The 16,731-nt window shown below is 32.0% G+C and overlaps 1 protein-coding gene across 2 annotated transcripts; it reads right to left on the minus strand.

Moving 5' to 3' along the window:
• Positions 1-3,065: 3,065 nt before the first annotated feature.
• LOC110807115 (F-box/kelch-repeat protein SKIP11-like) lies at positions 3,066-6,344 on the minus strand. Of its 2 annotated transcripts, none has more exons than XM_088212602.1 (2): positions 6,002-6,344; positions 3,066-5,234 (listed from the first exon to the last, which is right to left on the minus strand). In XM_088212602.1, the coding sequence occupies exon 2, from the start codon at positions 5,183-5,185 to the stop codon at positions 3,587-3,589; it is 1,599 nt and encodes a 532-aa protein (XP_088068728.1). In that variant the 5' UTR covers positions 5,186-5,234; positions 6,002-6,344; the 3' UTR covers positions 3,066-3,586. The 2 variants fall into 2 exon arrangements, with proteins under 2 accessions (XP_088068728.1, XP_021887835.1); XM_022032143.2 differs by having other exon boundaries at positions 3,066-5,342; positions 6,002-6,343.
• Between the last annotated feature and the right edge of the window lie 10,387 nt (positions 6,345-16,731).

A 16,731-nucleotide genomic window follows, 5' to 3' on the forward strand; every position in this document is an offset into this window, starting at 1 on the left:
CATTAACAACAAGAAGAAGAAATTTGAACAGTCAACTTCAGCCACATTCCATTCACTTTCCATTTCCATTTCCCCAAAAAGCTTAAAAAGGAAAAAAACTAGCAGCATAAACTGATACCACAAAAGTTAATTTGAGTGTTGTATGTATACACGTATATCTATATTTTATAGCCCATCATTTGTACACACATTCTTTGATCGTTGCAGAGCAGAGCAGACTGATAAAAAGTACAGAGCTAACTGTTTCAGAGTTTTTTCAAGTTTCAAAACCAAGTCTCTCCTTAAAAAAATAGAAACTGACCCACCAACAATTTCATATTTTTATTCAATCGTATCAGGATTTCAATTTCTGTAAAGTGGGTCAGAAAATGGTACACTAACTACATCATACAAAAACTACCTGAATATCACGTATACATATAATATATATATATATACATATATGATGACATGAACAAAACCACCTCAAATTCTACACGCTTTCAACAGCTATACCCTAAACAAGTGTACTAGCATACACCACTCGAAGGATTCTATGATCAATTTTTTCAGTTTTGACATTAATAGTTTCACCAACCAAATTATACAGTACAACTTATTTTTAATCCATAAGACTCTCTGCAAAATCTCCTATTTTTTTGTTCTTCTGTTTCACCGCTGCACATAAAGTATAGGCTAAATGCTTAGAATTCTATATATGATATGATTCTTTGAAAGGAAATAATAATAATAAATTTCAAGGAGTAAATTTTTATTTAGAACAAATAAGCAATAAAGTTTTTGGATTAAATCAAAAAAGATATATAATAAAATTCGTTTGGATCACTACAGCTAAGAAAAACTCAAGAAGGATGATCACTCAACAAGATCACCATAAAGGGCAGTATGCAATTTTGCCATTCCTATCTTCACCACAGTTTTCAAGCTTCAAGGAGGAAGAAGGTTTAATCGCATTCATATCCAACACAGCCATTAATCTAAACCCTTAAAAAGGAAAGCACAACATTAACTTAAATCTAACATGCAAATACCATATATAACATCTATAAGATATAGCGCTCGCGGTTTGAAACATAAGCTGAAATTTCGATATCAACTCTGGCCAAGCTCGATAACATTCTATGATCAAACAAACCGAAAGCTGTTTCTAATTTAGTTCAGGATAATGAAGAACTCTACAATGAATTAGATGCAAACCTAGTAACTGAATGACAGCATTGGATATAACCAAATGAAATGTACTCGTCTCCTGGAAAGCAACAAATCAAAGCCATAAAAATCTTAGGATTTTCTCTGCTCTCTCTTCCTAGAAAATTATTTTGGATTTTCATTGTCTAAATTGATATATGTATAGTTTTCATTTTCACTATCATTACCCAAAGTTTACTTTCATGTTCAACAACTAGACATGGTTTTATATATATACAAACATATATGAGGTTAAGAAAATAAAATAATCAAAAATAAATTTGTACGAGTAAACAGGGCATAAGATGTTTAGAATTATCAATTTATCTCTGTGTATAAACAAAAGGGCAAAACTACATGAACACCCCATATCATCATGGCCAATTGCTAAAACATTCACAACAGTAACAAATACTACTACAACTGCTCTGGTTAATTTAACAACCGTACAGGAAAACCTACCCCTAAAATCAGTCACCTGTAGCATCTACCAACAGACGCGAAATAAATAGGCTTGCTTCATCACGTGCTCAATACTAAAGCAAACTTCCTATTCAGGCTTCCTGTTGTTGCTTCTACTCAATAATCTTCCAATAAATATGAGCCTCAAATCACTATTCATTTCCGTTTGACAGCAGGTTCCGAGACTAGAAAACATAATGAATAGAAAATTTCACATCAAACACTGATCTCCCTCAGATTTACTTCGTTTCTCAAATCTACAAATGGGATTTTCATATTTGTTTTGACTTCCATATCAAACATTTAGATACATTAAATACTTTATAACTTAGAAGATAACTTAATCAGTAGTCATGTAGGTGTTGCGTAATAAGGATATTTCTATTCAAGAATTCAAATCAACTCTTCTGGAAGCAAACAGTTTGATTTCTAACAAAATAAGATAATCAAGACTTCAATACTGCGATACCTTGGAAAGCTACCTTGATTTCTAACATATCTAAACAAATGGTTACACCGAGAGGATATTCCAGAAAAACTCACATTATTTACACAAAATAAATATGAAGACTTCCATCCACCATGAGGGATGGAAGATAATCAAAGGGCAAATTGCCTCCATCCACCACAACCACAAATGATTAAAGCCTCAATATATCAAGCATATACAAGTAATATCTTTTCATTTTTAGACAAGAGCTGGGACCTGCTTATTTATACATTAATTTCCCATTAATAATTGTGCTAATGGGATATCCATGCATCCAATTAGACTTTAAATAGATCATTATTTCTTGAATAAGTAAAGGTTCATGTGGCCAATTCCCTAAACTAGTGGTTACCTAACTATTTTCTTCAAAGGTGAATTTCATATTCTCTACTAGTTGTGTTCTAAAGTGTTCAAAAACAGAAACCCCTCACCCCCAACCTTTGCTCTTAAGGAAAGAAGAGCCATGGGTATCAGCTATTAGCAGCAATTGGTAATAGATTTCAGCTCCACAGATAAGATGTGATCTCTGCATATCAAAGGGCTCAATAATCAATATACTAGACCTTTTGTGTAAGTTTATGATTCAAGACTGTCAAACTTTGGCTTTTAACTTTTTTTGTTTTTTGTGCAGCGATCATCCCTCTAATAGGAAAGCACTAGGGGTTACAATAGACACGTCGACTAATTTGACTCTATATCTTTCATACCTTGGTGCACCTCACTGGTACCTTGTGAATGAATTTTTTGCTTTTTTTACAGAAAAAGAAAAAGGAAAAAGAAAGTACTCAATAGCATTTAACTCATCGCAATCCCAAACAGATGGCAACAAGAATAAAATGATCAATAAATGCTAGATCTCAATAAACAGAAGAGAAACCAAAAACCAAAGAAAATTTCCACAAGAATTACAAAGATAGCAGGGAGATGCTCATAATATATAGCTCATCAATTGCCAAGATAAAGATAATCATTACATAAACCACCATTCAGGATAAATCTCTCTAGACTTATTTTCTCCCTTGAAGACAATACCAATAAAAATAAAGGATTGAACTGATATAACTAGCTCTGTTTTTTTAAAGAGAAGTTTCATCAAACTCTTGCGATAACCTACCAATGTGTTGGTACTTCAAATTATTAAAACTATTTCTGTGCTACATAACGCCAACCTCTGACATGTTGCTAAAACTGGGGGAAGGCATAAATTCAATGAAAGAAAATTTTGAATGAAGTTTCGAAGGAAAAAAAAAAGAACTCAACTTCAAATAAAACATTCTGTTGATTTGAGTTCTTGCCTATCCTTCCCACCTGAAAGGGGAAATATATGAAAAAGAAAGAAGGGGCAAATTACCCATTAGCAAGAATGCTGTGTTGAAGTAGAAACCAATCTTGTACATCTGTTGGCAGCAAGGCACCATTTGAAACAGGATACTCTCAGAGTCCAATTTAGCATCCCATAACAGCACAATTATAGACAAAGTTACTTGACTGCCTTCTCGCAAGCAAGTTCCATTGTGGAGGGCCTCCACTAGGAACCCAAGAATTGAGCTCTATATAACCTGCACCCAAAGTCCTAGCTCCACTAATCACAATAAGCCGATCTCCACAAGCCCTAAATGCAAGACCCCATCCGTTCATTGAGACTGCTTGCTCAGGCAGTCTTCCCACTGTATACCAGGATCTGCTGTTCTTATCATACTTTCTCACCTCCATATCAGCATAGTCAGCAGCATAGAGTTCATTATTTACCACCGCAACAAGAGGAGGTGCCTCAGATGCCACAGGCTTATCGTTCTCCCCAGCTGCAGCACATCGTGCTGGAGACATGTTTGGGATCTCAGTCCACTTCCTAGTCTCCAAGTCATACTCCTCTCCACATGTAAGAACCTTTGAATCACTTCCTCCAATTCCTCCAATTACATAAAACTTCTTATCCATAAAAACCCCAGAACACATCTTCCTCGGTTTGTTCATACTTGGCAGTGTTGTCCAAGTTTGGTTCTCTGAGTTATAGAGCTCAGCGGAGTTCAAGATATTTCCACTAGAATCACAACCACCAGCTAAGATTGCAATCTCTCCAAGGCTGGCAGACCCAAACAGGCACCTAGGGAAGTTCATCCTCATCCCAGAAGACCATGAATTTGTCAAAATACTGTATCTATATATTATATGAGAGTTCAAGCCTTTTCCAAAAACAAGAAGCTCAGTGCCCACAGCCAATGATTCCTTATCCGCCCACATAAAGCAATCGTTAGAAGCCATCCTTGGTAAATTCATCCACCTTTGACCAATAGGATCAAAGGCCTGCCACTCAAGAAGCTGGCAAGAAAAATACACCCAATGTTCAACTAGCCCATTCTGCCTCCTCAATCTGTAAATCTCCCCACTCCTTATTAAGGAATTGAAACTCCGGTTCAACGATGCAATGGACCCATAGTCAGCCCTGGAGCATCGAATAAGACAACTGATTGAGTTGTCTCTACCAATGGGATGGATAAGAGGATCCGAATCTGATGAATCCCCAGCATGGTTTTCTTGCTGCAGCTCATCATCCAATTGCTGGGGCTCATGGTCCTGGAGCTGGGCATCATCTGAGGGCTGTTGGTTTTGCCTGGTTTCATGAGAGCAGAACTGGGACAGGTCATCATCAGACTGCTCTTCCTCATGATCATAAGGCTGGTCATAATCAGATTGCTCTGGCTTGTAGTCATGAAGATGGTAGCGGTCCAACTGTTCTTGCTCTAGCCTGGCTTCAGAACAATCCTCAGAAAGATTGTCTTGACTATCATCCGACTGCTGTGCTTCATCCTCATGGAGTGGAGAATCCTCCGATTGTTCTTTCTCTCGCCTGGCTTCTGGAGAAGAATATTCTGATAGCTTAAAAGACTTACTTAGCCCGCCGTCATCTTCACTTTCCAATGGACGCTTGCCAGTATCACCGCCTAGCCTCGGATACATGTAAGAAGACCACTTGGTTTCTTGCTGGCAAGAGCTGGAAAACACCCTCGAGACCAGACAAGAGTTACAGGACCGACCCTCCAACATATCTTCGCGGTTCAATCAGTAAAGAGAGGCACCAAATTCGCCGTCTCACCTGGATCCAAAGTTTTAATCTCCAGTCACGAGAAGAATTTCCACAACCAAGAAAAACTAAGGCCAAGCACCCCGAGTAGCCGACAACGCGGTCAAAGAGAGAATCAACCTATGAAGAGAGAATTAATTGCAGCTTTAATGAAAGAAAGAGGGTTTGGTTTCAAGAACAAACGGAAATTTAAAACAAAAAAAAAAAGAAGCTTTAATGGTTTGGCACAGTAGGAAGGATTAGGGAAAAATTTTTCGCGTTTCAATCTATGCTATATGCATTACCGTCTGAATCCAAAGAAACAATGATACAGATTGAGCATATAAACAGATCTTTTCAATTCAATTCTTTAGCTTTGTTTCACAAAAAAGTCAAAGCTAGAATCGAGAAAGCTCCTTCACCAAAATCAGTACAAACAATCCAAAAAGCCCAATTAGAAGGAGAATTAATATGAAACTAGGTCAAGAAAAGAGAACCAGATCTCCAAATTCTCAGAAATGTTAAAACTGAAAGGCAATTGGATTAAAGTGAGAAAACCCGAATTAGATCCGTTTCCAATTAGTTAATCATGTTAAACTCCCCATGACATCAATTATGTCGCTTGAGAAAACATTAGAAACTATTTATAACACGAAATGAAACACGGAAAAGAGAAAGCAAGAGAGAGAGGAAGAAGAAGAAGAAGGAGAGAGAGAGAGAGAGAGAGAGAAAGAGAAGAAAAACACTAATAATAATAATAATAATAATAATAACAATAATGGCAATGCAAAGGGACTTACAGATTGGATAAGAAGAAAAAAAAATTAAAGGAGGAGTTGATTGGAGTTTTTAAAATCAACTATCCCTCTCTTTCTCTTTCTCTCTCTCTCTCTCTTTCTCTTTATATATCTTTCTATTCTGTTTCTGTTCTTGGCGTTCTTCTTCTTCTTCTTCTTCTCTGTCCTTTGGATTCTCTCTGCAAATCAGAGGGTTTGGGCATGGAGAGCAAAATCTTTAAGAGGTCCCCTTTATCTCTCTTAAACCTTTTATCTATTTATTTATTCTTTTATATACATATATTTCATTTCATACACTAGCATATTTATATATTCTTTTTTACTATAATAATATTATTAATAAAATCAATCTCCCCAATATATATATATAGAGAGAGAGAGAGAGAGCGTTTGCATATGTTTTGGGTGGTGGACGGGAAGTAGCGGCGGTGGCGTGACGGTGGAAACGGCGGCGGCGGTGGGGCCCACAAAATGTCGGAGCGAGAATTTTGGTTACTAAATTATTTTTTATTTTTATTTTTTTGGCCGTTCCTGAAACCGGTAACCGGTAAGCGCCGGTGTTGACACGTGTTGACTGGGGAGAACAAAAACTGTCGACATACTATTTTCCTTTTTCTTTTTCTCTTAATTCAAATTTTTTTTTTTTCTCTTAATTCAAATTCTCTTTTTCGTTTTACTCGATTACTATTTATTCCAAATTATCGTCCGGTCAATGTCTCGTACTTGAAAGTTGAAACCAGTTTTCACTTTGGCCTCTTGCTGTGTGTGTCGGGTCAGTAATTATTACATCATCACCCTTACGTTTTTTATTTTATTTTTTAATTAAACATAATTAATAAAATTTTATTTATTCTTTTAAAGAAATGTATCTAAAATATTGGGGTTTCTTTCAAATTTTCATCTGTTATTATTAAAAATAAATAGTTATTATTTATATATATAATCTTAATTATAAAAAATAATTCATTTTTTATGTTGTTAATTTTAACTAGATAGAGTATTTAAATTAATTAATTAAACAAAAATAAAATAGTTTTATCTAATGATAAGGTGTGATCCGGTGTATTAAGTAGAAGTTGCATCCATTAAGTTAATTCGGTGATTGATTAGATTAACTGGCCCACTTTCCTTAATCGTGATTTGACCAGTCTAATCTTATCTTATCAACTATTTAATCCTGATCTTAACGTATCAAAGTAATCATAACTATCAACACTGTATTTTTAATTTGACTGGTCAATCTTCCATTTTATCATTCCAAATTTTCTTCTATTTATTTTTTTTTTTAAAAATTCTTCCACTCAATTATATTTAAAAATAAACATTACCATAAATGGGAATTATACTATTCTCGTTATTAAATGGGAAATTTATTTTTACTTATTTATTTTAATTACAACGTGCTTTGATTTTTGTCTTATATATATATATAAATATATATATATCGTGTGTGTGTGTGTTTGTATATACCTTGCATGTGTACTATATAACTAAAAGAGAATTTAATTCCATGGGCAGAAAGAATTTTCTTTATGCCTTTATTTCGTTCTTTAAAACTTTTTCTTGTGGTGAAAATTCACGAGAGGTTCAACGAATATGGTTGGATGTATAATCAAAAATTCAAAAATTTTAAAAATAATATATTCGCATATATATATATACATACACATTTTTTTCCTTAATTAAAATAATTAATTGGGTTAAAAAAATAAATAAAAAATACACTGTGGGTAGATTCTCATTTCATCATTTCAATATTTTTAATTATAAAAATCTTATATTTATTTAGTGTCCGACTCAATACTTTATTACCTGTCACCATGAAAATAATCATCGTCTCTTTTTCTTTTATATTAAACTTTTTTATTAAACGAAAATTAAAAAAATAATAATAATATTAAATTACGTAATAATTAATTTGTTTAATTAAAAAAGATTAATAATATTAATTATAAAATAACACTCGTACCGGCCAGCACCACCAGTCAATCAGACAAACCGAAACAGCTAATTGTGCTCCATTGTCGTTGTGGTCATTATCGCATTGACCATCATCTTTAAAATTAATTAAGAGTGGAGGCAGGTTTAACAAAATTACTAAACTACCCACGCCGACTCCCCGCAAAACGACAACGTTTAGTAGGGAGAGTATCGTAATTTTACCAAATTGCCAGCGCCGCGTTTTTTGTTGTCCTCGTGAGGAAAACGGCAGAGGACCAAGTCAATGATAATCACAAATTAAAATCTGGGGATTAAATTAATTTATCTGTTTGAAAGCTGACCGCTATTTGATTAAAAACAATTAGTGAGTGTTAATTAATTATTTTATTAATTAAATTAGTTAACGTTGTTTTTGAGTATGAAAGCTGGGGTGGCTGGTTGGGTGGTGAAGGTGGCGGTGGCGGTGGTCCCACCGACTTTTAAATCCATACGTCTCTCAAAAGATATTCACAGGATTACACGGCTCCCAAAACAAGCCAGCCTCTTGTTTGTATCACGAGGGTTTGACCCGCACGTAACTTTAGAATTTTTCTCTACTGGTTTTATCGACTAATAAAATAATTAACTTTTAATTAGTGATTATTTTATCTTAAGAAACGTGAAAATGTGGGCATTATCAGTTGGACTCTTTCGGCCGTAAAGATAATTTGAATTTAATGGGTGTACTTAGCACTAATACGCAAAAAGTAGAATAATTACAGACCCAAAAAAAAAAAAAGGCAATTGGATCAAGACTTAATATTTATAATAATATTCGGGTAGGTTTATCCCTTAATTCAAATATTTTATTGCATTAATAATTGCAATTTTGTATTTTGATTATTATTCTACAAATTTGAAACTTAATTATTATATATAACTAATAATTAAAACATTTGAAATCAAATTTATTATTCTCGTGAACTCATCATTAATTTTGTTATTATTCTTATTATCATTATTATTGTGGTCGTTGCTGTATTTACAAGTGTGATTAGATAAGATAACGAGACGAGTGAAGTTTTACACATTTTCATTCAAAAAAGAGTAAAAAAAATTACCCATTTTTGATGTTATCTAATGATAATTAATAGTAACTTTTCTCACCAATTATATTTTATAGTAATTAGTAGTAATAACTTTATATTATTATTATTTTTAAATATATTAATGAGCAACGATTAATATTCGGTTGTTAATTTATGATAATATTTTAAAAAATAAATAATTATTTATAATTATATTAGACTTTATTAAAAAAGACATATGGTGAAAAGTTAAAGGCTCACAGTAATTACATGACATTGCCCAATTCGAAAGTCGACGAAATTGTGAGTCCTCGTGTGATTTTCTATACAATGGGTTCAAAAAGTGAGGATAATGTTTTTGGAGCGGCCATACGAAAGATTAATGAGGATAAGTATTTAGGGGTCGAAAGTAGATGTTATTAGCTAATGAAAATGCTTAACATATAAGAGGCACTTAGAGAACCCATATCGCTTAGTTGAGCATAAATAAAAAAGGAGCACTTATTATTAATGTGCGATTGTAGGGTACAACTTTTCATATCAATGATCTAAGTAAAACATTTCGTGGAATAAAAAAAAGTGAAAGACAACAGTAAGCTGATTTTATACAGGAACTGAGATAATTTCACGTATAAATTCCAAGTCCTCTTATTCCTTAGGAAAATTGTTGGTGATGCATTATTTGGAACTTTGGTGATAAGACATTGTGTGCAATAAAAATTTGAATACAAAAATGCAATAAATGTATTATGGTGAAGCTTTTTTGAATGCTCATATGGATTTACATGTGCATGTTGATTTCTCCACAAATAAAGTAGGTATGCTATGATTGACCTACAAAAAAAAATGCCCATCCGTGTTTAATATTGTGATCTAGTTTTTAAGGTTTATTAAAGTACACATAGAATCTACTACGACATTACAATATCTCAAAATGAGAAAAACGTATTCCCCATTATGAATGAAATCATAGAAGTTCGGTGAGAGAACACTCAAGCAAAAGATGATGATATGCATCTTGTCTGGCTAATATAACCTATCTAAAGTAGGATTAGTAGAAGAGTTAAAAATCATTCATGGGAAGGACTAGTATAGAATTCTCCACTAGAGATTTTTGTCTTTGGACAAAATAATGGATTTCCAAAGAGTCCTCTAGAGGCAAAACTTATTTAGGATTTAAAAAAGGCTTATAAAGCATTTTTTGTAGTTAATGATGAGGACGGAGTATGTGGGGTACTAGGTACATTTATCTATTTCATGACAATCTAGGACTTGGTAGTTGGGAGGATAAATAATATAATAGAATGAACAAATTATGCAGAACGGGAACAGTGATTACAATAGTTGAAGAATTATGTAGAACAGGAATCGAGAATGGCATCATCGGATATATTTTTTGTATTTTCCCGCGGCGGCGCTTTACCCATAATTTCCAGCCAATTTGTCAGTCATTTTACTCCGATTTGGTCATGGAGATGTTTAAAATCGAATTTCGACTAAAGAGGAACATTTTTACCTATTTGGCGGTCGAAAGTGGTTCTAGTGCGGCAGCGGCGGCGGTCGGCTTCCTTCCCAGCTGCTAGGGTTAGGGTTTTGTGTGAAAAGAGTTATTTATATCTGTTCTCTTTTAATCTGGATCGTCTATCGCGTTTGATCTGAACTGTTCGATCGCGATTAAATAGGGAGTGAATATGGGCCGTTCATCGCGATTTGATCTGTACCGTCCGATCGTGTTTAAATAAGAAGTTGACATAGATTGTTCATCGCATTTAAATCTAACCGTCCGATCGCGTCTGGGGAGGAAACGGATTTAGACCGTTTGTGCACGTGGCAATGAATTTGGACCGTTCGATTGCAGGCACGCGAATCGCCCGCGTGGCCTCCCGTGTTGCACCGCGTCAGCGTCCATTGCCACGCGGTGCGCTCCGGTTTGTCGGGGCTGCTGACTGGGCGTCCTGCGTGACATAATTTTTTAAAATCTCGTTTTGACCCCCAGTTTCTAATTTTTTTTTTCAAAAATACTCACAAAACCCAAATTTTTACAATTTTTTCTAAAAATTATTTTTAATTTCATTCTCCATTTAATTTTTTTTTTCTATTTTTACATTAAATAATAATTAAAAAAATTAAAATTAAAAAATATATAATAATTTGAATATTACAAATTAAATTCCGGATATTACATGTAAAACTCCTGATATCTCTTGATATCAAACAATAAAATCAAAACAGCCATCTTTCACGAATCCTAAAATCTCATAGCAAGCCGAGGAAGTCATATATAACTTGTCATATGTCTCGATGATCAATTCTTCATAAATATCATTTTGAGTTAAGAAATATATGATTTTTCTCCATTATCCAACTTTTTCTAAATTATTATTCAACTATCTTTTGTGTCAACATTACCACTTATTTACGTAACGTTGAGTTTTTTTTTTTTTTTTAATAAACTTTTTAAAATCTACTAAAAAATTAAAAACACAATGGAAATAACAAATTTATTAAAATGGCAAAGTATTATCATTATAAAAAAAGTATATAATAAAAAGTAACGAAATAAATCCAAAATAAACTTGCAAAATTAACTGACAATATAAAAATATACGGTAAAAGATTTTCTGGGTCGCCAAACACGACTTTAAGTAAATTAATAAAACAGGATAGACTTTTTTTCTGGTTGAAGGGGGGCAAAGACATCAGCATAGGAATGAGAGCCACGTGTCGGACGCACGTGGGAAGCTCTAAGTGGATGATCCTATTGATTTTCTTTAAAAAAAAAAAAAAAAAAAGCCACTTTGCTTTTTTATTTTTTTATAATTTCTTAATAATTATGATTGTTAATAATTTAGGCTTAGCCGATAAATTCGAGCAGTACACATGGAATAATGTCCGACCCTGCCGGCTTTTTGCTCCCATTTAATTTTCACCCTTATTATTTATATAAAATATAATAATGATACACACACACATATATAGCATTAATCTTGAATTTTTCTTTCTTTTTTAATATTATTTTCTTTCGCTTTTTTTATTTTTTATTTTTTGGTTTTATCCTAATGGGTTTTATTTTTTGTTATTTAATTATTTTATATTGTATGTCTTTCATAAATATAATTTTATTTTCGTTGTAATTCTCAATTGGGCATTAGGGAAATTACAAAACATGGTCACGTGCATACATAATCTTGATGCACTTAAACAATTAAAAAAAAAACAAACTTCAAAACCAAGCAACTCCACTATCTCCAATCCACACAAATTAAAAATTAAATTTAAATTTAAATATAAAGAAAAGGGAGGAGGGGGGAGGGGGATTCTGGCGTGCACTGAGTAATTATAATAATCCCCCCTACTCAGGAAACGAGACACCTAGTAACCAATAAAGAGACGACGCGTGTCCCTCGGTTATGTAAAGACGCGTTGTCATGTGAATCATTATTGGACGGTGCGAAAGCTGTTTAATGACTAAACTCACTCGCTAACCAACCATTTTTTACACACCAATTTCAGAAAAGTAACGGAAAACGGTACAACACCATCCAATCCCATCCCCCCCCCAATAAAAAATGCTTTCATTCTCAATTCCCTCCCACTATATTGACACGTGTGTATATATGTACATCTACATCATATTATATATATATCTCTCTCTCTCTCTCTCTCTCTCTTGTTTTTTAAAAAAATGGGTCGAACCCATTGAGATAGTTGAGGAGGGGGGGGGGGGGGGAGGGGACATGGGTTGATTAGTACAAAATTTGTTGCAAATACATGTAGATTTGTGTATGTAGACATGCATAAAACAAAGGGTATGTTGTTATTATATATATATATATGTATATGTAATTGCCGGAAATGGGTTGTAATTTTGGTAACGAGGGATTTTTTTGGGAAAGCATTATCATATGGGATCCAATTATTAAGTAGAGTATAAAACGCAAATGAAATGTGTCTTTTTCTTACAACTAATATATTGTGTGTTTTGGAGTGTAAGGTAAGTGAAATGGTGGTGGTGGTGGTGGTGGTGGTGGTGGTGGTGGTGGTGGAGGGGGCTACCCATGTGGTATGTATGGTTGTTTACATGACATATATCTGGCATGGACCCATTTCCATTACAAATATATATTTTAATTAAATATCATCACCATTCAATATTTTCTTCTTTCTCCCTAACAAAAAAAGCCAAAAAATTTAATTTATTTAATGAAGAGCCCAATCAATTAGTTAACTTCCCCATTTCTTGTTTTCATTCATTTCCCTAACTTGTTGATTTGGGATACTCTTAACAACATAAATCAACACAACAAATAGTGTATAATATATATATATATATATATGTGCATTTTTGTATAGTTTTATAACTATTTGATATGATTTCTTGATAACAACAATTACCCAAAATTTTTTGACAATGAATATTTCAATAATATAATAATAAGTCTTTATCTGAATGACAGATACGTAATAATATTTTTAATTTTAATAGTTATAATATTTTATTATTAATTTTTTTTAATCAAAATTAAATAACTTCTCGTTTCAATTAAAATCAAGTTAAGAGAATTTATAAAAAAAATTAATTAATTATCAATAGATTTATCTCTTTTGAAATTAATCTTAAATTTTTGTAGAAAATAAAAAAAAAAAGAAGAAAAACATGTGAATTTATATGAGGGTGTGAAGATTGGATTATAATAAAAATGAAAAAAAAGGGTATTTTCAAATGGGTTTGCAAATGGAAGTCATTGGTGCATGATATTATATAAGCTTAGTGATTAGCAAGTTGGTAAGGAAAAGAAGGAAGAAAAAGCCAAAGTGGAAAAGGTCAGCAAAAGAGACGTATTCCTTCTGCAATATCCTCTCCATATGTGTACGTACAATCTCTTCACTGTATATATACATATATGTATGTCTATATATATATATATGGGTATATATTGATTTTGCAAAATTGTAACTCCACAAGGAAGAATAATATTATGTGGGAAGAAAAACATTGTTAGGCAAAGGTCACCTTCACTTCTCTCTTTCTTCCTTTCAAGTATTTTGATATGCATATTATACTTCCTACTCCTTCTCCTCCTCCTCCTCCTCAAGTCTCAACTATATCATAATCTTGCCTTTATGTCATCTTCAAACACAATAACATTAAAGAAGGGAACAAAATATCCGTGAATTTCGCCTAACCGATTTTTACAACTAAAAAGATTTTTTTAACATTAAGTTTCTTTTTTTAAAAAAAAATTAAAAATTAAACAAATCCATAAAAAAAATAATCAAAAATACCCACGTGATAAAAATATTAATATACTAATACAATTATTATTAAAAATAATGGGTATTTTCATTTTTATATAAGAGATTATAAATTCGAAATTAAATTATAAATTTTTTATATTTATTTAATTAATAAAATATATAAATACACAATTAAAAAAAATATAGATTGATATAATGATTTCATAATGTATATAAAGGTAATGGTAATTAGAATTAGTTGCTTCTCTAAATTTTTCTATTAATTGGCCCATCGGCTTGTATAAAACCAAAAGAATATAGATTAGATGCTTTTCTTGCTATTAGTGACATGACTTGCAACACTCCCCTATCTCATCACTATGTCATGTCTATACACCCCCCTCCCTCCCAAAATAAATACCCAATTTTTTATTTGTTAAAAATGAATTAGAGATTCCATTAATTGATAATCCAACGGCTAAAAACCTCTAATCATGGCATCATACCCATATAAATATATTGAGTGGGGAATATTTTTAGTAGCTTAAGGTGTATGAGACCACATTGGATTTTTGTTCAAGTTATTTGATGGCTTGTGTATTATTCCTTGATGGCTTGTGCTTTGTGAATATTTTGCATGTTCTTCTCGGCAATTGTCAAATTTGGAATTTCTTCCCTCTTGGCACCATAATGGACACAAGATAAGATAATCTTTTGTTGTTGTGTTATTGAAGATTAATCGTGTGTGTCGATTAGATTAATTTATGAAGATGGAGAAAGCACAATGAATAAGCAACCATCAAACTCATTTGAATCTTTTGAATTGTATATAAATATATTTTTGACATCTCTTGCTCCCACCCTATACACATGTGTATGTAAATGCATAGATACACTTTTTCTTTACGTTCATTTCCCTTCGAAAGCAAATACCCAAAATTAAATATTTATACTAATCGAGTACGATTGCAATTTGAGAGAAATTATCCCGTAAGAGCGTTGTAGGTGCAAGTTGTAAGAATTTGATTTTGAAGGAATTTTTTGTATACGTTGGTTCGTTTGAGATTTTTAATAAGAAAAAACAAAGAAAAAAATATATTTTTACCCTTTAATTTCTCCCACCCAATTTTGAATTTGTTGTAGCAATGGGTTTTAATATGTGTGTGTGTGTGTGTGTGTATATATCTATAAAAGCTTAAAAGGAGGAATGAGTAGGTTTTGTGGGTAATTGTTTTGCTCATACATAATTATTAATTGTCCCAATATATTTGCTTAATAGATGGTAGTTGGGTATGTTATACACAAAATTAAATCATTACTAAATTAAGAACTAAAATTGATGGTTTGTTTTACCATTTAATAACATTGTGTGGGATGGCATCCAAATTCTTTACACCAACTCCCCTAAACGAGTGGGGCATCTCTCTCTAATTTTACAAATTAATTATGACTATAAATATTTTCATCTTCATCTAGAAATTCCCATTTACACACAATTGAAAAAAAAAAAAACCAAATTTTGGATTAATTAATTAATTAACTAATTAATATTTCCACTAATTAGCTTGTTTTAGTGATGATAAATATATCATTTTTGAGCAAATTATTAAAATCTAATTATTATTTCCATAATTATGTTATTATTTCCATCCATTTAGATTTTTTTTTTTTTTTTCAAATTTAATTGCCAATGTGTAATATATATCATATGGGTAGTTCTATTTGATCTTTACCCTTTAATATTGAATTTTATATATATATATATATATATATATATATACACGCGCACACACACACACACACATATATAACGAGCATACCGCTAAATGACAATAAACGCCGTCTATAGCTCTATATTATATAACGTAATCTTTTAGATTCTTTGAAAATGATGATATTAATTAAAGTTCAACGAGTAATTATCAATCAATTTAGGCTTTTGAAAGAAATTAAAAGAAAGTAAAAAAACATGAATATACATACATACATACATACATACATACATATATATATATATATGTTTAAAAGTCATATTGATTGGAAAGGCAAGAGTTTATGGTGTTTAACAAAATCATTTGCGTCTCCTCAACCTATTCAAAGTTTTGCAAAGAACTAATAAACTTTGCCAACCAAATAATTGACTTAAATGGGATTTTTAAAAATAAAAAATAAAATATATATTTTCAAACTTAATGGGCCAAATGTATAAATATAGAATTTTAAAGGATCAAAATGCAATTAACTAATGATGGAGTGGCTAATTTGTAATAAATAATTTAGGTAACATGAGTTATACAGTGTGCATTGATTGAGTTTTAGATGTTGATAGCCCAACAAAATAAATATTGATTTTTCAGCCCTAAGAGGATTTGAATTACTCTGTGGAACCCAAAATTAATTTTCTAAATAATGAAAATTTAATGTTGAAATTAGGAGAAGATACTCTTAATATGTATGTATATGTGTGTGTGTATATATATATATATA

This window comes from Carica papaya, chromosome 2 (assembly GCF_054855325.1).
Source record: "Carica papaya isolate Zhongbai chromosome 2, ASM5485532v1, whole genome shotgun sequence".
Lineage (NCBI taxonomy): Eukaryota > Viridiplantae > Streptophyta > Magnoliopsida > Brassicales > Caricaceae > Carica > Carica papaya.

What these genes read in the sequence shown, in the direction of transcription:
- LOC110807115 (XM_088212602.1), bottom strand. Translation starts at nt 5,185, where the DNA reads ATGTTGGAGGGTCGGTCCTGTAACTCTTGTCTGGTCTCGAGGGTGTTT.